At 37.7% G+C, this 26,191-nt stretch overlaps 1 protein-coding gene across 1 annotated transcript in view; it reads left to right on the top strand.

The window, feature by feature from the left end:
• The window catches only part of ADK (adenosine kinase), a 271,536-nt gene that overhangs the window by 6,000 nt on the left and 239,345 nt on the right, over positions 1-26,191 (top strand). Inside the window, exon 3 of the mRNA XM_035329771.1 lies at positions 17,970-18,023. Within this exon, the coding sequence (XP_035185662.1) occupies positions 17,970-18,023 (54 nt within the window). The remainder of the gene's footprint in view (positions 1-17,969; positions 18,024-26,191) is intronic.

Here is a 26,191-nt window from a genome sequence, read left to right as displayed (position 1 = left end):
TTAATGTCAGTGTGATGTGGTTAGCTGTTGTATAAATGTGCTGTTTTTGATATGTTGTTACAGCACTCTTTTTCTTTGGTAATGAATTTGGGAGCAAATGACCCATTTCTGTAACAAGAAGAAAAGTTATGCATGTGTACTTTAATTTCTAGATTTCATTTCAATTTATCAGTATAGAACAGGACCATTCTTATCAGGAAGCCTGTTATCTTGCTTAAGCCTAGCTGTTATGCTACCATCCACATAACTGTATCACTGAATTACTGTTTGTATATTCCTGGTAGCATTGAGATTACTCATTCTCTGATCAGTTTATAGAGATGTGGAGTTGTAAAATGTAGTTGTTCTGTTAGATTCTTCTGCACGAGCTCAGTTTCTTCCAGTTTCTGCTGCTTTGTGTCCATAGTTTTCAAGTGATGAGTCAGAAAGTTGATTTCATCTTTCGAAGTGCTCTGCTCATGATTCTTTGTTTCATTTTTAAAATATTGTTTTTCTCTAGTCATTCTGTGTTCTTAATGGGAATACTGGATCAGGAGTAAATTTCTAATCACTGAATAAAGAACAGGTGCAGAGTTTGAATGTGTATTGTCAGCCACAAACGTCTTGTTATGAAGCTTTAATAAAAGCAATGATTTATTTGTTTTGCTGCTGATATTTTTATCACTCAAATTTAGGTATGCAAATTTGAGTCCTGTCAGACAAGTTAAACTATCTCCTGGAACATCATCTGCTTTGTGAGCATTTCTTTACTGCCAAAATGCCTTTGTGGAGCACTGAATTATTTAAAGCAATAAGCAGTCCTCCAGCAGTTTCACAGGGGACCTGCAGATAGTGTGATAGCTCTGCTAGTAACCTGGAAACTGGGAAGCTTGTCTACCCTCGTGTTACATACCTGACTTTTCTTCTAGCTTCCTGCTTGTCAGTGTGCGTGCATAGTTGTCCACTTTACAAATGGACACGCACACTTTTACTCCATGTTTTGCAGTACTTCCTGAAATGGGAATCAAATCCCACACATCCTCAGCCTGTGAGGGGAGGTGAAGTAGCAAACCTAGTTATTTTAGAAGTCCTAGAATTAAGTTTTTCAAATACTTCAGGGAGGTGGAAGAACACTAGTATTTCGGGACTGCAAAGCACTTGACAGACGCTGTTGATTATACCAGCCAAATTTCTGTTTTTCCTTGTCAGAGAAGGCATGCAGCCATCTCTAGCCCCATAGGGTTAGCTCTTGGTGTCTTGGCAACAATCGATCACTTCTGGAGTCTCTCACCTCTTCAGCTAGATGAGCGTTTCAATGGGACCATGAGGCCAGCTGGGCTCTGACTTGAGAGTATGAAAAGAGGCTGTTCTGTTCCCCTCAGTCCACTCTCCTCTCTTGTAAAACCACTCTTTTAAGAGTAAATACCTTTGTTCGGAATAAAGGGCTTGATCTTGCAAGTTTAATCAACGTCTATTGTCAATGAAATAAGAGAATGTTAAAATGAGTCCTGCTAGCCAGATTATTTTTGTCTTTTCTATTAAGAAAATGAAAATGGAAACAGTGTAAGATTATGTAGGAAGTCTCATATAATCCTTTGAACGGTATATAAACTGTGTACACTCCATTTTATAAACAAACTTGAGAATAAATACATAATAGCAGTACTACCACTGGCAGAATCAAAACAACTTGCTGCCATGCAATATTAGCTTGAAGAAATGAGCGGTATCGGAAGGTTGGGTGGGTGTTTTTGCCTTGGGTTACTAACATAGCCCTATCACTTTGCTTTCAAAGTTGGATTTTGGTTTAATCTGGACTTGGTCCAAAGTCGTCAGTATCTTGACAATTTTGGAAAGCTTTAAGCCTTTCCTAGACTCTTTATATGAGAGGTGGTCTTAATTTATTTCACAATAGAACTTGACTGTGCCAGTTTTTCAGACCACAGCAGCAGCCTGGCATTACCTGAGCCAGGGAAGTCTTGGCCTCTGTCAGGGAGTTATGTTTATTCGATCTTGCTTCTTATCTCTGGGGAGACAATCTGAAAAGTTTAGCAATGTCTGTGTCACTATTGAAAGCTGGTGATATCCAAAACCACTTCAAATTCTGTTCACAGAGCTGGAGAGCAGTCTTGAAGTACTTTTTTTATTTTTATTTTTTCATCCAGAGTATCTGCATGAAAGAAATATCAAAAAGATAGTGTTTTGCATGTCCTTTTAATTTGAATTAACTCAATAACTTTTTTTTCCCCACACCATTTTTCTGGGATATAGATACTTGCTGAAATTAGAGATTTTATGGGTGGTAGGGGAAAGAAAAAAGAGGAGATGCTTTGTGGGTGAATTGCTCACTGTACCTATGTTAAACTTGTGAAAGTAACTTTGCTACGAGGTGCTTATTAAAGCTTTCAGTATAATTTGTTTACTAGATTCTACATGTGACATTCAACAGGAATGATTCCTTCAGCTCTATGGAATTTGTAACGGGCATTTATTATAACTTCATAGGATTTAATATGTCATATAGATTAAAGCAGACAAAGAAATTCTATTTAACATATACTGATGCTCTAAAACTGCTTTCCAGAGATACTCCATATCTCTAACTTATGGAAATACTCCTTACCCAGCTGTTAGGAGATGGCATCTGTTTCATTGCTCTCCGTAGAAGGAGCAGCATTCTGTAGCAGGTAGCTAATTTTTAACATTTCCTTAACTGTAGTTGAACTGTTTAGGCTATAGGGATCTGGTCATTATTTGTCTCCTCAAGTGCACATCCAGCAGTTCTAAAGCATGTGTTCACAGAATGGGAACCGCAGGTGCGGACTTTGCTGCCAGATTTAGGTGAAAAATACAACTTTAAGCCTTTTCACCTTCATTAATGTGTTAAGTTTGACTATGGGTACCTTGTCAACTCTCTAGGAGGTGTTAGCAGGTATTTGTATTGCTTTAAGTCCGGGACTATATTATCTGCCATACAATGCTGAATGTATGGAAAGTACATAGTAGAAAGTTACAGAAACATATTGTCCCTGAAGATTTACCTTTTTAAAAAATGTTTGCTATAACATTCTATTGTTTCAATAATCCTAGTGAAAGATCACTACTGAAAGGTAGGTGTTGTGGCTCATTGGGTAGAGAAGCTGAACAGCTGAGGATTTTATTAGCTTCTGGTTTGAGTTGTATCTGTAGAACCCAATTTAGCTTATCTCAAGGGTGTGAACATAAAACACTGTTGATACTGTTGAGCTAAATTGCATCATCTGACTGCTGTTAATTTTTTTTAAAAAAATCAATGTTTGCTTACAGAACTTAAGGTAATGATGGCTGTCTTTAAAAGGACCTCTCTGTACTAATGGGCCTATAAATTTGGTAGCATGCCTGACAACTTAATTAGAGCTTTCTACAAGCCTGATAATTTTTCCTAGTGCATTTAGTTAAATGTCTAGTTTAAATGAGGGAAAGATTTTAGTTAAGCTCCGTTTGGAAGAAGCTATATCAAAACTCTACCTATGGAAAGACAGACCTTTAACTAAGTTGTGACATTTCCAGGTTACACTGAGCTTGAGCAATGATTCCAGAAGAGCTTTTAATTACTTATGAACCACTTATATACCTGGAAGAGCTTGTAATTACTTATGTACTTGTAAATAGGATGGTACATGTTCATGAATATGAAATATTCCCCTTCTTGATATTTCATTGTTAATTTATCAGGGGTTTTCACTTCTTGTACATTAGCTTGTTCGTAACTTAATTTTTTTATTGTTTTCTTCAGAAAATCAATTTCATTACATGTCAACATAATATCAACAATTCTTGGGTTAATTATTTTCTTTAGAATGACCTTGAGACAAGAGTAACTGACACGTACGCAGCTTAGCTATATTTTTCACTTCACTCCAAAATAAAAACTTTGTTTAAAAAAAAGTTTGAGAGTTGTGTTAAATGGCAAATAGTGAAATACTGGAATTTTGAACTGGGTCCTTTTTGCCTCCCCGAACTGTAACAAAGAAGTAGCAGCAAACAGGGAACTGTAGGTGAAAGAGCTCTGTGAATGAAGTTGGTCTGTTTTTTACTAGGCAGTAATGTTAAATGAAAGGACCATGCTGAAGATGTGTTTCATAAAGCTGAATTTCTCTTTGAGGAACTATAATCACTATAAAACAAGATGGTGAAAGCTTCTCTTTGGAAGCAGGACTTGCCTTGTAGTGGAAAAGACTTCATCTTGGTTTCCTAATCAGACACTTAGGATTGCTATTTGTTTAGAGTACAGTAGATAAAAATCATTTACTTGATAATGATCATCTGTTTGCAGGCATTCTTGTTAATTACAGGATAATAAGATGTGATTCTAAGACTGTTTTCTATTCCCATCCTTCTTCTCCAAACCAAAATAGCCAACAGTATAGGAAAGGTACATTTTTTTTTTTTTTTTCTGTTTTGGAAAGTAGTGAAAATTTGATCACTCATGAATTGAAAAATAGAAAAATCCAGTTAAAACTAACAATAATTTGTCAATTTTTTTTACTGTAGGTTAAGTTGATTTGTAATGGAGTTGTCTCAAAAAAAGACAATTTTAATGACAGTATTCTTTATGTTGTTGTCACGCTTTTTTTAAAAAAAAAAAAAACAACTTGTTAAAATTAGATTTTTAAGGAAATTGCAATGCACATTGCTACTTGACTGGTTGTGCTTCGTGCAGGCCAGGCAGCACGCAGTCTTGGCAGCTTTTCTTCTCCCGTTGTATGAGGATGAGATGGATTCTGCCCTTCTGTTCTTGAAATTAAATGTGTTGTACGCTCCTTTTTTTATAAGTTAGTATTTCATCAGGCTGCTCCTGAACAACGTATGAATACCATGTCAGTGTAAGCGCTACCGTAGCCTGTGCTGTGAGGTACTCGGCTGCTGCCGCTCCCTGCTGCCATTGTGGTGCCGGGCCTGGCGTCCCCACCTCCAGGCCTGCTCCGGCCGGGCCTGGCCTCCCTCCTAGCACCTCTGGTTTCTGCTGTAGCCGCAGGGACAGGGTGGAGGCAGCCTGCACTCCCCTTAATTGCTACTGTTCTTGTTTACCCCTGGCTGAGGGCTGGAGAAGGGTAAACCTGCCCTTGGAAACTTGTTTGGCTTTATTTTTGGTGGGGCAGAAGTGGGAGTATTCCAGGTTACTGGAGAAGGACCAGGTCTGCATTGCAGACAAGATGTCGTGAAGCCTGAAGTTCCCTATTAAGTTCAGATTAAATGCAGAGCTGGGAACAAAGATCTTTGATTTCACAAACCCTTGGCTCTCTCTTTAATAGTATATTAGAATATCTTGCTGAGACTGTTACGCTTTTTTTTTTTTTTTTGATTGCTATCAAGAGATCCAATGATGAGTTCGCCAGTTTCTGGTGTAGATGTTTGTGTTATGTGTCATCAGATTATTAATTTGAAACCATGCCGAACCCTGTAAAGCAACACTATGTCTTTTAGAACAGCTAAAAAATCACACTCAGAAAAGCTGTCTTTGCAAGTTGCAGAAATTGATTCTAACCAATGACCTTTGTTTTCCAGTTTTACTTAGAACTTGTGGTTTTATGTCTGCCTTATCAGATAAAGACTAGAGAACCATGGCTGGAGAACTTTGATTATTTTTCCAGCTCGCTCCAGTGATGAGTGTGTGTTCTTTTTTTTTTCACTCTTGTCCTGAAGTAGTGACAGTGATGTGAGAATCTGAGATGCACGTGACAAAGCATAAAGGGGAGCAGGACTGCCCTGTATGACAAGCTGTAACAAGTGAGCAGTAACAAGAAGCTACACAAACTCTTTGGAACTTTTCGGTTGAAGACCTCCCTCCAAATCTGCCGCTGCTTTTTTAGTTGCTACAACTTCCTTTTTGCAAGAGTGTGTTCCAGCATGTTTCTTTGAAGCTAATTCTTTTTGAATTATGCTTGTGATTTTGTTCTGTACAGCAGTACTAGAGAGCAATGGAACACAACTGTTGGTGTACATGAGATGCTGCTTATTGTATGTCTTACATGTTTGCAATGAAATTCTAGTGTCTGTATTATTTTTTATTTTTTTTTAGTTAGTAATTCCACAAACTGTGAGATGTTGGAGATTTGCTGGGAACTGCCTGTTTTTGTTGATTAAGAAAATAAATTGTTGATTAAAAAAATAAAAAGCTATTCTGCCAACCTTAGCAAACGTTAACCTTTGCAAAATCCCTGACAAGTTTCTTCAGCAATTTTTGTGTCATATATGAGCTGAGGCAAACTATGTGTAGAGTTAAATCAACAGACTGCACCATTCAACATACTGAATTAGTTGAGGTAAACTGTTTCAGCAATTGCTAGCTTTTTATCGTTTTGAAAATGCCAGCTACTGGTTCCTGCTTTGGCTGAGAACATACTGAGGCATAGCTGACATTTCCAAAGGTAGGACACTTCAAGTTTTATATATAAACTGGGGTTAAAAAACAAAACAACAACAACAACAAAAAACAAAAACCAATAATAATTAAAAAACACAAACAAAACATCAATGCAAGAAGCTTAGCACCCTAGGGGGCTATTTTGAATCACAAAATTATATATATTCAAGCACCTTTTTCTACAACCAGCCCTAGGTCAAAATTGTTATTCAGTCGAAGCAGGAAGCTACTTTGGGCCGTGTGTGGCAGGAACCATCCAAATGCCTCGGTCCCTTTTTCCTCTGCCAGAATCCTGTGTGTCTGGGCCAGATACTGTGGCTGCAACTGTGGGTGAGATTTAAGATGCAAAACACAGTGGCAATGGCTAGAAGCAAAAGGGAGGAGCAGTTCTTCCCAGAAGCAGTAATTGCTGTTCTTGGTACCTCTGATGCTCCAGTGGTAGAAGTTTCCAAGAAGTTTCTCTCCAGTTCTTCACTGAGTCTCCATTTTGGTGTTGCTCCTGCATTTTTTTTAGAATGAAATTAACATGTTTGCAGTAAAGAAACAAACCTTCCCTGCCACTTTTCACATGCTGTTTTTTTCCCAATAAAAATAATGTTTTTTGTGGCTTGGTATGTTTTTTCAGCATAGCTGGAATTTCATAAAGCTGCAGCACTTGTGTCTCTGATTTATTGGTTGTCCTCATCAATGTTTAAAAAGAAATAGAATAAAATTAGAGAAGGTAGGTTAAGGGATATGAGCTACCTCAGGTACCAGACACTTGTATGCTTAAGCTTCTGTAAGCTGAACTGTCCTGTAACAGGTGCCCAGGTGCCTCCACAGATGATGGAGGAGACCTGGCTGCTAAGCACAGCAAAAGCTCATTGGGACTGTAGTAATATGGAATTGGTGCTTTTGCCTAGGGTGGCTGTAACAAACAAACATCCATAAAGTGGGGTAACTGGGGGGGGGGGGGGGGGGACACAAAAAACCCAAGTTACAGCTTAAGCTGTCTTTAAATAAATAAAATTTATGCAAAAAAGTGATATGTAATATATTGCATATATTAGTTCTGTTACTGTCTCTAAATAAAGCAGTGCATTTTAAAGTATGATATACCAGTCTTGCTGTGTCACTAGGAATAATGAAAAGGTGAATTCTTAGTATTTTTGAGAGAAGAAAGTGATAAAGATTAATCAAAACTTGATACAGTCTTAGTGCTTTTAGTATCATCCTGTTTGGAGGATTTTATTACTTGAAAGTAGTATTATGGACTGACTTAGTGATTTATGAGTTCATCAATGGACAGAAGTTTTTTCCTGCATCTTACTGGTTTTTCTTGATGAGGCATTTCTTTGTGCTACAGATATTAAAGTAACTGTGTTTTTAGCTTTTTTTTTTTTTTCCTTTTAGTAATGGAGACAGAACAGATCTAATATGGGAACAAAGCTGTAATTCAGTTATGAAATGTGTTGTATGTTGATGAATGCTAAGAGTTGCTTTATATTTACAAGTGTTGTGTTTACTGCGTTTGTTAGTTTTGTCCGAAGTACTAACCTGTACTGTACTGTAGAAATAGAGCCTATTGAACTTGATCCTGATACCTAATGAGAATTGTTTTACAAGTGTGCCTCCTTGTTAGAAAAACAAGGTGAAGGCTTCATTTTCAAGTGTGAAGAAGCTCACTTGAGCTCAGTGTTAATCATATAGGGCATACAGCAAGTCTTTATATAGAAGAAATCATTAAAATAATCTATAGATCTACTCATCAGAATCTCAGGGTCACCTCCACGACCACATGACTGCCTTCCCCAAATGGTATTTTGCTATAATCTCCTTGTCAAGAAGAAGAGCTAACGCAGCAGCAAGGTACCTGGGGAATTTCAGTACTAGTGCTGGTAAGATCTGTTGTAGAACTAGTACAAACTAATTAAAACAATACATTTTAAAAATGATAATAAGTAATTGTGGCCATCTAGAAGAGAACTGGAACCCTGCAGATTATTATTGTTTAGATTAGATTATGTGTGTATTACTTTTGTTAATTTTTTATGAGTTTTTATGTAAATGAAATTTTAGTGCAAGATTGCGAAAACTGGTTTATTGATGAACTAATTTTGATTATAAACACAAGCTACTGTTTATTTCTGGTATGGAAAGCCTAGATGATGTCGGAACAAAAATAATGCAAAAAGACTGAAGTGACTAAAATATGGTTGAAATACTGAATGCTCAAAGGGATAATATTGAAAGAATACATTGAAGAGTTCAGTCTATAAAAAGAACAACCTAGACTTTTGCACAAATTCAAATAATATTTTATTTCTCAATGAAATTATTAAAGGTCAACCAAAAATATTTTCTATCAATGTTATGAGTACTCTGAGCATCCAGAGTAATGATTTCACATAAAGAAATGTGTGAAGTGTGGCGACTGGCTTCAAAAAAGGTACTTGCAGTCAGATATTTCAAAAATGATTACTGTAAAAAACATTTCTCTTTAGATAGATACTTAGTGTCTAGAGACTGTAAATTTTTAGCACACTCATTTATAGTTAAGAAAACCATTTTGACAGGGTCCCTGCTATATGCTTAAGTCCAAAGTGATAGGGCTGACCCTGTTAAATGATCATAGTTTTCTGCATTCTGGTGATTAACAGGCTTTGGACTTTCTTGGCTTTCTTAATCCCTTTTAATCATTTAAACCTATTATTGTTTTGACTTCAATTTCAAAAGCCCTTTAAATCTGTCTTACAATATTAATAGCTACTTAAAGTCCCGATTTGCAAACATACTATCAGTAGGGAGTCTATTTTGCTGCACTGAATAATTTAAAAGTAGCTATTTAGGAAAAAGTTTGATTGGGGGAGAGGAGGGGATGACAAAGGCAAAAAGCACCAGAAAAGCTGTACCTGGTAATTTTTATATTTAAAATAGTGATCATATCCATGCAGGAAAATTGTGGGGTAAAAACCACTTGTAATTGTATTACAGTGCAGTGGGTTTTCTTCTTCTAGGGTTTAGGAGTGTAATTTGAAATTAATTGTGTTTGAAATTTAAATCCATCTTTCATTTTCATAGTAAGTGTGGTGTTTAAAAGAAAATAAAAATCTTTCTGCTGGTACTCTTAGGATCTCTTTCACCCGGAAATTCCACGTTTTTTTTCTGAAAAACAGATGTTTATCTAGGATGTGATGCAGCTGAATACGACTACAGTTGTGTTAGTACACAGGGACTGGGAAAAACATAGTGATGAAAAATGAAAACACCAGCAGCTCTTCCTTGGGTTTTCAAGGATGTGGCTTCATTTTCTCAGCACTGGTGTGCCCATTCCGGTATCTGTGCTTGAAGTCTGGAACATCTTAGAAATGGAACAGCCAAAATCTGTGGTTTGAGTTTCAGTTAAACTCCTCCTGAAGAAGATGTTTTGTTAGTCATTGTTTTCTGCCAGTAGAGTGCTACGCGCTCTTTTCCCCAGCTGGTGTTGATTCAGTGTCATTGGTAACAATGAAAAAGGCATTTATTTCCAATGCTCCTCAGACAGAAGTATCTTAACTGTCCTTGATGATATTTTCTGTGTGTGTCTTTTCCATTATCACTAGCATGTGCTTTGCTCTTACCTACTTTTCTTCCCAATTTAAATGTTTTAGATAGATCTTCTGTTCAGGAATGTAAGGGGACAGAAGAATTACTGAGGCTGACCACTCACTCTGTTGATCTGCTGTTTTTTATTGTTCTGTTTGCTCTGCCCTATTTCTATATCAAACCAGTTCATTGATGTCTTCACCATTTGACATAAGGTGGAAGCTCGCGTTGACTTAGTTGCAGATTATGGCATCTGATGTATCCCACCCGCCCCCAGATTACTGCTCTGTGGGACAAGCTTTTTCCCTGCCCATATTCTTATTTTAATTTACCTGTTTGACTCTGCATTTGTGTTTTAAAGTTACATGTGAATGGGTTTGCCTTGCTGTCTCCTAGAATGGTCTCTTGTCACTGCATACCCTTGCCAGTTTGCTGTCACCTGTGGATTTCATCAGCACTTAATGCATTTAACTCCAGGTCACGCCTAGATGTGTGGCATGGTGCTGGGTCAAGTGCTGATCCCCTGATGAAGTCACCTGAGATGTGCAATCTCTTACAGCCCTAATTCTTCACTAAAGAAATGTCTAAAAAGCCTTTTAGGCAGTCTGCTTTTGTTAGTGTAAGTGGGCTATTGCAGGACTGAGCTTTTTCAGTGGCAGATTTTTGTCGGGATTGAGTTGCTATCGTACAAACCCTTTTAATCTTACAGTTTCTCAAGGAAATGGTTCTGGACTTGTGTTTTGTTTGGTGACAAAGCAGTATCTATTCAGTAAGGACGTCTTCTGAAATGGTATAACCTGTCTAAGGTCATCCTAGAGTAACAGCGGTTGGTGATCAGCTGTTGTGGAGGACAGAAATTGGTGTTGAAAGGGTGCCTGGTCTGTAGTCGACTTGGAGGCCAAGAGAAGCATGTGAAAGGATAGGTGGTAGAAGCTGTGCTTGTTACAAGACAAGAGAGGACAAATGGGTGAGAAATGCTGAGGGAATGGGAAGCATGGTGCATTTCAGGTGGTGAAGCTGGGAGAAGACAGCAAAGCAACAGAGAGGGACTTGGGAGGGCAGGGAGGATCAAAAGCAGATGTATTCCCTGTTGCGGAAGAAAAGCAGTGCAAGTCAGGCAAGAGACGGTGACTTTCAGGATATGAATCAAAGCTCTTCGTTGGGGAGCTCTATGGGGAAAGAATGATGTTTTAAAACAAATATTTGGACTAGGTTGTATGTGCCAATGACACACAACTTTAATTTTGGTTTAGCTGTTTGTGTCTGGTCCACGATGAATTTGGCTGATGAATTTCTGCATAAGGTCTGGTCTGGCTTGGGCTTCTTTCTTTTCATATGGCTTTAGAAAATGCACAGCCCCTGGAATCCGAGTTAGCCAGTTGAATGTAATGATCCAAACAAATGCAAGTCATGCTGCTTTTGCTCCTTGCTTTTATACATGAAAAAGATTACTAGGCTAATCAGTAGATTGAGGCTACATGAAGCATTATTGAAACTCGTAATCAACCGTAGCACTGTCAGAAATGCAGAAATACTGCCTTTCTGTAAGTAGCATTTTACTGCTGTTGGAAAAGCAATCCCCTTACTGTCTTCTGATCTCTGTGTAGATCGAGTCAGAAGAAATGGAGTTAGCAGTTAGGGCATTGTTAGTCATCTTCTCCGATAAATTCCAGAAGGAAATTAAAAAAAGGCTGACATCCTGTACCTATCCCCCCATACATCTCATCAATTAGAAATATTCTGGGAGATTGGGTTTATTTTGCGCACTGGTCTCTAAATGCTTGGTGAGATAGCGCTGTGGCAGCAGGTTCACATGTGGCTGTGTTTCTAACCTGGAAGATCTGGTGGGATGTGCTGATGGCGTTAGGTAGCAAGCAAGCAATACAGACTGAAGAAGGACATTTAAGCACCAGTGTCCCACTGGCTGGCTGTCCTCGTTTTAGAGGATGAATTATTAAGAAAAACCACCAGAAGAAGGACTGCATTTCTGTTTTTAGAACAGCGAAAGTAGCTTTAACATCGCTTGAAAGCTGAAACAGCATAACTGCTGAATCATTCTTATGGAAATGCGTTCTGACTGATCTGAAGTGCAAGAAGGCTGCTCAAGGCCTCAAGGGTTTTTACTGGCTTTGTTGAAAACTTACGGAGAAATGCATCTGCATCTGACCTTAAAAAAGGTCTCTTCTTTTATTGATGAATAAATGCCTGCTATAGCATGAATTCTTGTGGAGTTCACACAACCAAGAAGCTTTGGGTCTCTGACAGAGAAATCACTTTGTTGCTTTTTTTTTTGGTGACCTTTTTTTGTGAATTTCATTTCAGAAATGTACCATTTCATGCGTTCCATTGTAATCAATCTGGGAAACAGTTACAACAGCAACTGCAGCAGAGCCTGTCATGTACAGTGAGCTGATGGAACAGCAAACCCAAGATCATTGCAAGGGGAGCCAGGGTAGTCAGAGCCATGGATGGTGGCAAGGTTCATGTTTATTGTTCGTCGAATAAGGCAGAGGAACGACTGCTCAGATGTATATGTTCAGAGCTTCCAAGAAAGCCTTACTGTTCAGGACATGAAACTGTTGGAGAGTGTCCAGAGGAGGGCTACGAAGATGGTGATAGGCCTGGAGGGGAAGACGTACGAAGAACGGCGGAGGTCACTGGGCCTGTTCAGCCTGGAGAAGAGGAGGCTGAGAGGAGACCTCATCGCAGTCTACAACTTCCTCGTAAGGGGGTGTCGAGAGACAGGAGACCTTTTCTCCATTAACACCAGTGACAGGACCCGCGGGAACGGGGTTAACTGAGGCAGGGGAAATTTAGGCTTGACATCAGGAGGGGGTTCTTCACAGAGAGGGTGGTTGCACACTGGAACAGGCTCCCCAGGGAAGTGGTCACTGCACCGAGCCTGTCTGAATTTAAGAAGAGATTGGACTGTGCACTTAGTCACATGGTCTGAACTTTTGGGTAGACCTGTGCGGTGTCAAGAGTTGGACTTGATGATCCTTAAGGGTCCCTTCCAACTCAGGATATTCTATGTTTTTGTATTACTCAAATAGCTTCATTTTTTTTCGTGCTGGCTACTCACACTGACAGTTAATGCAAAAACTATCCTTTTGTCTCTATCTTCTTGTCCCTTCACAAGTATTCGTGAAAGTATTCATGAAAATATTACTTGGATATGTGTGTGTATGTATGTATACGGTATTGTGTACCTCCTTGTTTCTGGGTAGTCTGTATGGTGGAATTCTTGACTTGACTCTCCTGGCCCAAGCAGCAATGGATATCCACGCTGATTTTTTATTTTGAACCCTGTGCAATTTTCAGCTATTCTTTTTTCTTTATTTTTTTCTGTCTGGTGGATTCAAGTCGGGAGAAATTTCAAAAGGGAAGTGAATTTGGAAGCAAGGATGTTCTATTGTCATTTTAAAAACCCATTTAATCATCACCAGTCTTAAGTTTTTGCCTTAGGACAGGTGAGTATTACCAGCTTTTCAGGAAAGTTTGGTGTATAGAGCAGATCTGAACTTGATATTCACTTGAAGTTTTTCACCAGTACATTTTTAGCATAGGCTGTGTTTTCTTTTTAATTTGGTTAAGGCTTTGTAAAATTGAATGCTGCATGAAGGGGAACATGCCTTACAGCTGTTTATTAAATCAAGAGCTTTTTTGCAAAAATGCTGACTAAAGTTCAAGGGCATTAGTTTCCATACCTGTCATATTAGGAGAAATATTTAAAAAAGTGAGTCATAGGCTTCCTGTTTCAGAAAGATCTTTAAAGTGCATTGCACAAGTCAGAGCTGAGCTCACAGGCTCTAGTGTGCTTTAGAAAAAAATAAAAAATAAAAGACATTTCATAAAATCATATCTCTGTAAAAGCTGGAGATGATAATTTTGTATGTAAGTGCTGGGAAAGTCATATACTTACAAGAGTAGAAATTAGGGAAATAGATGTATGCTTCATAGTTTTGTTGTTTTTTTTTTTTTTTGTTCTTCCTTTTGGTAGCACCATAACCACCTCTTGGCCAGAGTTGTATATCTAGCTGTTACGTACATAAAACTCTTCCAAGTAGCTTTAGCATTTTTATAGAGTATATTTAACTATACATACTTCCGTATTTCTTTAATGTTACTCTGCCTCTATATAACGTCTGTCCTCAGTGTCTGTAATAATCTTTTAGTCTTTGCCTGTGCTACTCTATTTTCAGGCTTGTTGAAAGAGAAAATATTTAAGATTAATGTAATTAATTGTTTGGCGGGTAGGTAGGTGGGATAATTTTGATATTGTTACGTAGTTATCTGTGCACATACATTAAACTTGTCTCTAGAAATGTGAAATTTAGGAAGGGAGGAAATAACACTAAGCTCCTATCTGAATAACTGTAAACAAAAGGGAGAAGAAAGATTGAGAGCTTAGTGAAAGCTGGTTTGGGACGGTGAGAACATACTTTATAATTAAATTCCAATAAGTTCAAACTTCTTTCATTGAAATGCATCTCTGGTTTATTAATAGTCTGGAGTGAAGGAGTTATGGGCTAATGGGAGGTATTCGGATCACCTTGCCTAGCAGGCTGGTGTGGACATCCTCTATCATTACTCCCCACTGAAGGCAGAGAGATGCTTTTCCAGAGACTCAGCTGGAGTTGGGTCAGGGATTCCTGGATGAAATTTAGGGGGTTTAGCTTGCACACTTTTCCTGGTAATTTCAGTGCCTGAATGTGCCTCTTTGTAACCAGGTTCGAAAGAATGCCATTTAAAGTAAAGCAAAATAATAGTTCCAAACTGGAAGAAGGTTGTGTAAGGGGCTGTGAAACTCCTCACTTAAACTGAGGCTAGAGGATGGATGATAAAACAGTGATCTGATAGCCTATGTTTGCAGATACATGCATTGAGCTTTGATCAGAATAGGGTGTGCTGAAGTGGCTACGGTGGAGCTTAGGAAATTGCAGCAGGAACCAAGCAGGGGGACACAGCAATGCCTTCCTAAAGTGGAGGCTTCACCCAAGGTAAAACCAGCAGCCTGTTGGACTGCCTGAAATAGTTGCTTGCAGGGTGCACAGGCTGGGCTGTGTGTATCTGGCCAGGCAGCTGAGCTGGCTTGGTGGAAGCTTGCAGCTGTGCGGGGTGATAGCGCTGTGCTGGGGGGCTCTGTCTGCCCCTTGGCATGCCTGCATGCAGCTGCCGTCTGGGAATGGCAGCTGGAACGTTGGCTATTCTTTCAGTAGATTAAATGTCCCTGGAGGACATCAGGAAGTGCTAAAAAATACAATTTTTGAAATGTACTACAGTTTGTTTTGACATTTACCTGCAATCTTTCTATAGAATGTTACAGATTCTTATTATTTTGGAGTCGTCTTCTGAGCAGCGATGAAGAAACTATTAACATTTTGAACTTTTCTTAAATTGGTACTGGATAGTCAAAATTAATAATCAGTATTTAATATGCTACAACGTATTAAATTTAAGTTTCCTCTGTTTTCTGCCTAGTGAAACTTCAAGTTGTGGTCCCTTCAGCTCCTTTGCCCACTTCTGAAGCATATTTGCTTCTCTTTCTACTTTCATAGTAGAACTATAAATGTGTAATATATTTGCAATGTGTTGTTTCAGTTGCTTAAATAGTTTAGAATGTCCTAAGTTATTTAAAATGTTCAGATTACATATCTTTAACCTCAGTTTTGCATTTTTGCCTCGACTCTTAAAATTTTTTTTAGAAATCTGGGGGAGAGAAGTTCTTCCAAATCTAACCTTCATCAGTTAGGGAAAGCCAACTGGTACTTATCAATCTTGCCTACGAAACACATGTTGGCAAACATTACGTAAGCTGTTCACTGTGCTAGTTGCACACTTACATTTATTAAATACTTCAGCTGCGTATGAAATATAATATGCATCCTGTCTTAATGCAGAAAGTAATAATGACAGTTTGACTTCTACACGCATGCCCATTTTGTGGGAAACTCCCTGACGTGTTGCTGCCATCAAAGCAATATCTCAAGGAGGCAAGGAGGAATATTGGAGAAACAAACAAACAAAGGATGTTTTCATGGTAAAAGAAAGGAGGGGTAGCAAAGGAGGGGCAACAAAAAAGAGGTAAGCTAAGGTTCAGCCGAGGAACTGTTCTGCAAACCTCAGCAGGAGCAACTGGTTCCCTCCTGCGCTCCTTGCCAGCTCCCCTCTGTGCTACCAGCAGCGTACCCCAGATAAAGCCCCACGCCTGTTCAGCAGCGTTCCCCTCTGCTGTACAGCTTCGGCTGTAGCTTGCTTAACAAAGCAAGTAGTCAGTCAGGGGTATGGCTGTCTGTGGCAGGTCAATCCTTTTGCCAAACAACCTGATTGCATTTTCAGACTGCGAGTTGCAGAAGTTAGTCCTTGGACTTCTGACAGATGTTCCTTTGGAATGTCATGGGAGCTGTCGTCATCTTCTCTGATATATTACTGTTTGCTATCAGTAAAATGCTTAAGACATAACTAGCAGAGATCTTCAGAAGGGTGCAGCAGTGTTAGGAAAATGTTGGGCCAGACCTTCGCCATTAAAGAAAAAGGGTCTAATACTAAGGAAAACGTTGATATGGAAGTACATGTAAGGTCGCAACAGTTCAAAATTTGTGGCTTAAGGAGTGAAAGAGTGGTAAACAGTAAAGAAGACGCAGCAATTAAACCAGGTGGCCTGCATCTGTTATTGGACAGCGCGTTGTGTAGTCTGCTTTGAGCCAAATGCAAACGCTGCATTTAGAAGGCAAATGTGGATGGGCTCCGCTGTACCCTGGTTAGAAGGGACTGTGTGAAGGGTTGAGTAGCAAGGTGGATAAATGGATGCAAGTCTGCGGGGTGCTCTGGGAAATAACCAAAGGCAGTGTCTGGTATGCAAACAGGAAAAAATGGGTCAGGTTGTTGGTGTCTTCTGTGTTTGAATGCGGCACTGGTGAGCTTGAGAATGTGTGCGAGGTTGATGCTTGCGTTTTAAATCAATTCTGGAAAAAAGAAAAACACAACAGTTTCAGAGAATATAATCAGAAAATTATACCAAGAAATTTTTATCTGTTTATCTGAAACAACAATCGATATACAAGGTAACTTGATTGTAGTTAGTAGCCAGAATCTTTATTCAGGAGTATAATGTATGGCTCTGCACTTAATGGCAGAATGGAACAAAAGCAGAGGCACAGCGGCTATGGAGAGCTCCTTTATTCTGAAGCATGAGCAGTTGCTGTTTGCAGAATTATCAAAAACATTCTTTACTTGTATCTGCTTCCATTATATCCATTACATATGGGGGGCAACCCGACATTGTAGTTAGATCTGTGGAATATTTTGAGAGGGTAAAAGACTTTTTTCAGAGGCACAGCACAAGCAAGGTCACTTTTTAAAGGTTTTTCAAAGTGAGTGACAGTGTAGCCTGCAGCAGGACTAGCAGTGGCCCGTGCTGGTTCCCTTCTCCCTCCGATTCACAGTGCAGGCAGCCTGTCCTCTAAAACTGCCTGCTGGCTCAAGCTAGCAAAGGGGTATTCCTTCTCTCCTGCTCTCCTTTTCATCAGAGGTTTCCTAAGTGGATTGCAGAAATTTTCCTCATAAGTAGCCTGTTAAAATACATTTGTGTGTACATATTTATTTTACCTACAGAATGTTTTAGGTATTGGTATAATACTTTGATTTACTTAAGGGGGAAACATTGCAGCTAGTTTTAGTGTTTATGTTGTCTGTAATCCTCGGAAACATGTTCTGCCAGAGTGAAATGTTGAGATCAGTGGATAGTTTTGGTACGAAGTGCAATGATTTTTTGCTATGTAGGCAGTCCAAGTGTCTGGTCTTATTTGAAGCTGTGATAAAAGCAAAACTTTTGAGTGATAGTAAATTTACTTTAAGAAATGTCTAAAATTTTATTTAGAAAACTTTGTTCTTGCAATAGCAAAGGTATCTGAATCGATAAAAATCACGTAGTATGATAATTTGCTCTTTTAAAGTATAAAGCTGCATTTTATAGCTAAGTTCTCAAGTGAATAATTGTTCTGTGTTTTTTATTTTCAAGGTATGGGCTGAAGCCAAATGACCAAATTCTGGCAGAGGAGAAGCACAAAGAACTGTAAGCCTTTTATGGTGATATACATGCCTGTTATATATATTTACTTTTCTGTGTTATCTATATACCTTATTATTAAAGAGCTGAAGCAGAAATCTTTTGTTTTCAGAAGTAGCTTCCGTGCTTCAGTCTACTGCAAATTATATTTTCAATATTTTTTGAAACCCATTGAGTTTCAAAAAACAAGAAACAACCAAAAAAAACCACAATCAATTCATTCTTGAATAATTCTGTTCTTAGCTGCAGTTCATATACACACAACTTAAATTTCGTACTGTTCATCCTAGTCAATGTCTTTTTTTTTTTTTTTTAGAATTGATTACACTAACAGTTACTGCTTTCCTGCAGTATATCCGTGTATAAGTGAAATAAATATTTGTTTAGCAGAAATTGGATGGAAGACTTTTTTGAGTTCGGTGTTGACTCGCTATTTAAATTTGCCTGGCTGTGTGATGTTATGGCCATCCCTACCTTTGCAAATTGTCAGGCTGTGGTTTGTAACGTAGCAAAGAGTCACCAGAGCCCTGTCAGTTGTATTGAAAACTGACTTTGATTGACTGTACTGATTGCTTGTTTTGGCTAATCTGATTTTTGTCGCTTAAAATTCCTGTCCCTTGAGGAAAAAAAAAATATATTTTTTGAATGGATAATTCTTTTGTCTTGTAGGAGAGTGGCCATTGGTAGCTTAATGAAACATTTTAATAACACTATATTTAATGATTTTCATCCCTCATTAAAGAGGTACCCAAACCAAAGAAGCTAGAAGTTCAAATATATTCAAATTTTAGGTAATTTCCCATGTTCAGGCATAATAACCCTTAATTTTTATTTTGACGCAATAGGTATTAAAATATAGAAGCTCTACATTTGAGTTGGAAGCAGATACTGCATGCTATGTCTTAAGTATGTGGATATTTATTTGGAAAAGTATTTTGTACCAGTACGTATTGTATCTAGTTATCGTCTAGGTAATATATAGACAGGGGAAGGTGGATTCTGAGCCTGCGTTTTATCAACTCTTGTTTCTTTTTCCCAGTTACGGTAAGTTTTAAAGCAGATATTGAAGTTCTTGAAGTTACTGACTTATGAACTATATACATGTTTTGAAAGCGGAGAGGGGTTTGTTAGAGCTTGATATGCTTTCTTTAATGACTGATTAGTTTACTTTTAATATAGTGACTATAATTAATCACTAAACGAAAGATGGCCCAGTTGGAACATTCCTGTACGTTTAAGCATACAGGTTATGTAAGGTCAATATTGTAATATTTGTATTTCAGAGTTTAGTTAAATTATGAAGAACTTTAAGAAAAAATAATGTGAAGTAGTTGTCATTCCTATTACTAATGATTTTAATATCTGCATGTTACTACCGCTGGCTGAAGAGCTATGCTCAGTGCACGTAGTCCAGTTCTCTTGCCTCATTCACTCAGTTTGCAATATGCTGCCTGAAGAACTTTCTATTTCAATGCCCTCTCTGCCATCCCTCAAATCTGTATTATGCAACTGCTTTTTTGAAGACAGTTTGTATGAAAGACTGTAGAAAACGCTTTACTTACCAACCCTTACATTATTTTATTTATTCAGGGCCTCTTAAAAATATTCTTCTAGTCATTACGAGAAGTCATATATTCAAATAAAATATAGCTATTCAGGATTTGCTTACACGTTTCTGCCCTTACCATGAAGATAGTAGGGGATTTGTTCCCTTTTGCGTGCATCTTTATGCCTAGGTAAAAGAAACATTTTTTAAAACTTCCAGCCTTTGCACCCAGTTGTCTTTTTCTGTTATTACATTAGCAGTATTTTATATTATTTCATAACACTTCCAAAAAACTGTTAAGTAGTTTATACATCTGTAAGATGAAGTAGCTGTTTGAGAAGAATTAGTATCTATAGATGTCAGATTTTTCCATGTTAAAAGTTTGAATATTTCTCTGTAAGGTCATAGTTATCAAACAGTAAAAATGTCTTCTGGTAATTAAGATTTAATTCTTTTGGGAAAAAATAAGTGTGTGCTAAAAGCATTAGTGACTGAATTAGTAGCCAAATAAAATTTCCATGTTCTTTCTGCAGATGGAACAAGACATTTAACTTATATTTATACATCATGGTAATGTACCTGTGGCATTAAAATGGCCAGAGCTCCAGGCAAAAAACAAGCAACAGCAGTTGCCTTTGATCAGTAGATAAGATTAGTTTTATGTAGAACGCTAGTAATAAAGCATTGGTAATAGAGCATAATTGTGATTAAATATGCTAGACCATTTTTAAAAGATACCAACTGGAAGTACCGAAAATACTAGCAAGTTTGGAGGCTAGGCAGAAGTTAAATGACATGCAGGTCTGTGTTTTGGACAGTACAAGTTGTACTGTGTACACAAGTTTTATTTGCGCAATAGATACTGATTAAACAATGTTTTGATGTGCGGTATTTCATTTGAAGTAGTTTAAACATACTGAAATCCTGTCTGATCTCTCTAAGTATTTAGCATGTTACTTAATTGCGTATTACCTACTGATATCTTTAAACCGTATTCGCTTCTTAAATGGAGGGTCAATCTGTTAATTAAAAAAGAAAACTCAATAAAACTATAGTTTTGCATGAATCTGCTGCAACAGATCCTTTCTTGAGCTTTTCATTATTATCACTACAGTAGCTCCTGAGATGATCTGTGTCCTGTTGGTTATAATGAAGGAGTTGAAATGGGCTTTTGCTATTGACCTTGGCATCTTCTATGTCGTTGGATACTTGACCAGGGAAAAACTCTGGTAGGTCAGTGTCACCTTGTGTCAGGACAGACCTTTAGGACTTCTCCAAATTGCTGTATGCTGTTCTGCCTGGACTGTGTTAACCCTATGGTACGGAACAGGTTAAAGAAGGTTGGACCTCAGAGCACTTGCAGTCCTTCAGTTGTCTGATTTGACTTACAGATGAGTCATTAGCTACTTAATTACCCTTTCCTGATATTTAGATAGATGTTTTTTTATTTAAAAGAAATCCCACTTGTAGGGAGTGGTGCAAGATAAAGTACCATCAGGGTAATTGTTGCTGATTTATTTATAGACTTATTCTTCAGTTCCGTGCCCTTTTACTAAGGTGTTCTGAATCTGTCCTTATGTTTTAAAAGTCAGTGTAAAGAGGAGTTGCTTAGACTCTCAGTAAAGAGGAGTTGCTTAGACTCTCAGTATTTTTTTTTTCAGCGCCCAAATCCCTCTGCTTGAAATATTTTAACTTCAAGTCTTTGAAATATTGTCAGCTTTTATATTAACTTACCTAGCAAAGAAGACTTCTTTGGCATTCACCTAATAGAACCATGATTTTCTGACCATCAGATGTCCTTCAGTTTCTTAGCAGTCACTTCTGTGTAGCTGTTCCTAATGAAAAAGTATTTTTTTTTTCCAAAAATGAATGTTGTACCTCCAGAGATAATAGGGCCGGTTACAGCTTGACTTGGCTTGATCCTGTTGTCCTTGAATCTTAGCTATCTAGAGAGGTAAGTACAGCCACTAAGACAGAGTGGAGTTGGTTTACAGGCATGGCATCATACTAAACTTCTATTTTAAGAGCTAAGGTATGAAAGATCACCTTTTTTTTTTTTTTTTTTTTTTTTTTTTTTTTTTCCTACTGCTTCTAATTCACTTGTACTGCAACAACCATGTAAAATTACTGTTTGTTTTCATTAGTGTATTTTTTTTGTATCTGAAGGGAATTTGGTAGCGCTGAACTTACAAATAGATGCATATACGTTATTTTTGGAGTACATCTGGAAATGTCTAAACTGTGCTGCTGCCCCCCTGTCAGCTCTGAATGCACAGGAGGTGGAGGTCACTGTCCTGTGGCTCAGCCAGGGAATGGAACGCGTGGAGGCTCTTCAGCCAGTTTTGTTATAAAATTAGAAGATTAGTTCAAAACATCTTAACTGATTAGCAAGCCAAGCATGTTGACTTTTGTAGTAAATCAAGTGAGCTATCATCTTTGTTTTCACTGGCTCATCTGTGATGTTGGTCATCTGCAGTGAGAATAGCAGACAGGGGAAACTAATATCTTCAGTTTGCATGGGCGAAAAGATGTCCATGGGATGTTTACCACATCCCCCAAAACAACTAATCCCACTTAACTCTGAGGGGAAAAAAATAATTCCATCTTGTAAGACTGATGAGGAAACTTGGACTTAATATGGTTGGTGGGGCCTTAATGTTGCATACTTTTCTCCCTCTGAGAACAATAAATAAATACAAACTCGGAGAGAAATGGAAACGCTTTTCTTAACCCTTTGTATAGTCCTTACAAGAGTTGCTCCTATTTTTAATTCTCAGAGTTGGACTCAATGACTTCAACTGAAGGTCATGTTGACTTGTGTGCATGTTTGTTGTTTCAGCTGATTTTTTTTAAATTTCTTTTGACTATGGTTCCACATCAAAAGTTTTCAAAGAGAATAAATTGAAGCTAGCTGCAGCAAGTGCTGGGATGTAGCTTGTTATCTTGTCCTGATGTTAAAATAGATTTTTTTCTATTTGTTTACCAAATCCCCAATCTGACTAGAAATACAAAGTCCATTTTCAGTGGCATTAGTTGGCAAGGGTGGTCTATATTTTTTTTTGACTTTGTTATGTGAATAGGCAAGTAAAGTATACTTATTATGAGACGTCAAAGTCTCTTGTAAGTGATGTGTGGAGTTTAGTGATATCATGGAGTCTGTAAGCAGTGCTTCATGATGCTTAGTTTAATACTGCTTTGGCTGCTGGTTATATGGTTTTATAGGCTGTTTTGTTTAAAGGATTTTAGCCATGGCTGAACACTCTTTTTTTTTTTTTTTTTTTGGAAGTTAGTTCAAGAGGAAAGAAGGAAATGTTTTTGGACTTGTTTTGCCCTCCACAACTACCTTTGTTTTCATAACTCATCTTTTCACAGAGATAAAGATCACCAAATGAATGAGAAAGGGGAATAAAATAAAATGTAAGCTTTCTTTCTCTTCTGTCAGCTGTTTGATGTGTTGCAGTCAGAAGGGAGGACAGAGATGTTGCTCTGATACAAGTTGGCCAAGAAGAATTTATTTATGTACTTGGTTCTTGGTGGCACACTCGCTATACAAATACTTTTTCATAGCAAAACTGAACAAGGGAGAAAAGGATTCTTTAGCCTGAACACCTTGTTGGGTAACAGAGTTTTGAATGATCCATATCATCTTTTTTTTTGTTTGTTGTTAGTGAGTTCTGATTTTGCTTAGCCAAGGTATAATTTGAGGGAAGTGGATATTGGGAGGGTAGATCTTGGAGATGCAGGAGGTTTGTCTGGGAATTTCAGAGGGCCTTGGGAAAGAGGAGAGAACTTGACAGAAGAGGTTTAGAAGGAGCTTGGGTAAATTAGACAGAGGATGTGGAAAGGATTAGTTTATTGGTATGTTGTAGTGGAGTTTGTTTACATTTAATGATTTAATGATTACCATCTATCATAGTAATTATGTGCAAAAGCTAATGGACTCAATCCCGAACCGATTTACTATGCGGCCATGCCTCACTGATGTTCGACATGCAGTGACAGAGATGTGGACGCTGGGGACCCAAAAGGGTGCAACTGTCTGCCTCATGCTGGTGGAACCACCCAAAAGCTACAGTATTTTGTGCCACTAGAGGGTGTAGCTTATTTTATCTTCAGTAACATTTCAAAATCTTTCCTTATATATTACTTTTAGAATTTGCTCTCCTGTTGGCTTGTAGTCTCCCTAAATTACTTCTGTTATTTAGCCCGTTTACCCTTGAAAAACTAAAAGAGGGTAAAAAAGAGAGGGAGAAGAACTAAAATATCAAAAATACTGAGCTTTAAATCTTTTGTCAACCTCCTCAACATATGCTGACAGCATAGATGTTTTGCGTGGTTGGGGTAATGTGTGAACCTGTCACAGGCATCTGTCAAAGCTGTTGAGTTACTTTATGTAATATACGTCATTTATAGTTACTTTTCAGTAGATTAGTATGTATATTAAAAAAAAATTGGGAATGAAATAATGCGCCCCCTAATTCCCATTTTTACTAAACTTAATTTTAGATTTTGACCTTTTTGTTTAGATCAAGCTATCGTACCAGCCTGTTTCTTGCTGTTGTGGTTTGAACACAAATTTCAATAAAAATGTCTACTGTGGAATCAATATATATATATATATATATATATATTTTTACAAAAATGCAAAATCTTTAGAATTGTTAAAAATTGAAACTTCAACGCTGTCCTTTTAATGGATAAATAGCAATTTAGAATCATCAGTCTCTTTAATTGCCATCTTTTTCCCATAGCAAATATAAATACTGTTGTATGTTGATGCTGATTATTCTATGTCAGCAGGCACAAAGACAAAGCTTTCATTAAATGCTTGGGACTTATTTGGGCTTACATATTTGAAATATTTGTTGTTTGTTCTGTGGCTATTCAAAAAACACGTAAGTGTAATGAAAGACTGATTGGAGAACTTTGTGCTAATCTGGACTGCATTTTGTTAATCCTATTCTTTGGGTTGTTGGCTCCCTCTGTAGCAATTGCTTTAAATTGCAGTTTGATTTCTCAGAACTGTTTTATTATTTCTGTGCTGTATTTTAAGGCATGACTAACATGTACAGAAAGAATGATTTGTGGCTAGCTATAAAACTTCTGTTACAGGTTATTCCATCTTCTTTTCCATTCCCTTTTCTGCCTGCCCAATTTTGCTGAATGTAGCACCATTGCAGATTTGTGCTATACAGATCACCTTATGAAATAATTGGTAACAGCCAATCCTGCATGAAATTTCCACAAACCAAATTTAAATTAGAGCATAAATGCTTTTTCCTTTTGTTGGAGACATGCTTTACATTTGCTTCCATTTAAGATGCAAAATTTGCAAGTGTTGATTATACTGTATAATTTTGCTTTACATCCTGCTGTTGATCATAACTAATCTGTGGGTTACTTATACAGGATGCTACATAGATCAATATTTTAGATTGTACTCATATATTGATATAATATTGTAATAAAACCTTGAACCTCTGTTTACATTATTTTTGTATATGTAGTATATTAGAGCAGAACCTGGCTGAGTAGCTTGATAAGTTCCGTGGGAACATTCGTAAATGCATCACATGTTAACCAGCTCTTGAAAATTGGTGTTGATTTATTTTTATATTACACAATGGTGATTTTATATAAAAATAGAAGAAAACTTCTGATGATAGCTATCTCTGGCAGGGAGAACAAGGCTTATTGTCTCTAGGGAGCTTGGTTATCTATTGGTTATATATTGCCTCTGGGGAGCTGCTTATCTGACACTGTTGTGTGACACAACACTTTGATGGTAGTGGGATGGAAGTTGGAGGGGAAATAGAAGGATGGATGTGAAAGCCAATGGAGAACCCAAAATGGTGTGTGTTTTGTAGACTCATGGGAACCAAAAGCAAGAGATCAAAAAATTTCTGCTTTTTAGGAGGAAAGAAAGAGGAAAGAAAATTCACTGGCTTTAATCAAGTTATGCAAGTTCATAGTGTTAGATTTATTGTTCTTCTGTAGTCTTGCTATGTCGTGACTTAATCTTGTATTAATTTTTCCTCTCTTACCTTCAAGAGACATTCTTCAAGTACCTGTGTCATCTACTTTCAGTATCAGTACTGTATTAAAAGTGGTGCAGCAGAGATATCAACAGATTCCCCTAGAGACAGGTATTTTTGAAATACTACAAATTATAATTCCAGGTCAAATTTGAGAGCTTTGAGAAGCTCTGACAGCATTGGTTCTTGAGTGAAATTGATCTTGAGTAACCCTTTCTTATGCTCTGAGGACTTTTCCAGGAGTAGATGAATTGGCGTTGATCTGGCTAGCTCTTCTATGTATTGTACCCTAACTTTGTATATATACTCCATGTACTGTGCTTAAGCCAAGGGAGTACTTTTTTTTTTCTTTTGCTGCATATTCCTGAAATTGCTGTCAGGCACAGACTAGCAGATAACCCCCGCCATTAAACTGAATGCCCAGATGTGTAAGGTTCGAGTATTCTCAACTCCTGTGAAGGATTTCAACTTGCCACTCATGGAGTGTTCATAGCAAAGGCTTCACAAACAGCAAGAAACAGTTGTCCCCCTGCTGTTCCCTTGGGGTTCATATTTCCATAACAGTAGTTTGGGTAGCCAGTGAGGGATGATAT

Source organism: Oxyura jamaicensis, chromosome 6 (assembly GCF_011077185.1).
Source record: "Oxyura jamaicensis isolate SHBP4307 breed ruddy duck chromosome 6, BPBGC_Ojam_1.0, whole genome shotgun sequence".
In the NCBI taxonomy this organism is placed as follows: Eukaryota; Metazoa; Chordata; class Aves; order Anseriformes; family Anatidae; genus Oxyura; species Oxyura jamaicensis.
This window is presented reverse-complemented; position numbering and strand designations above follow the sequence as displayed.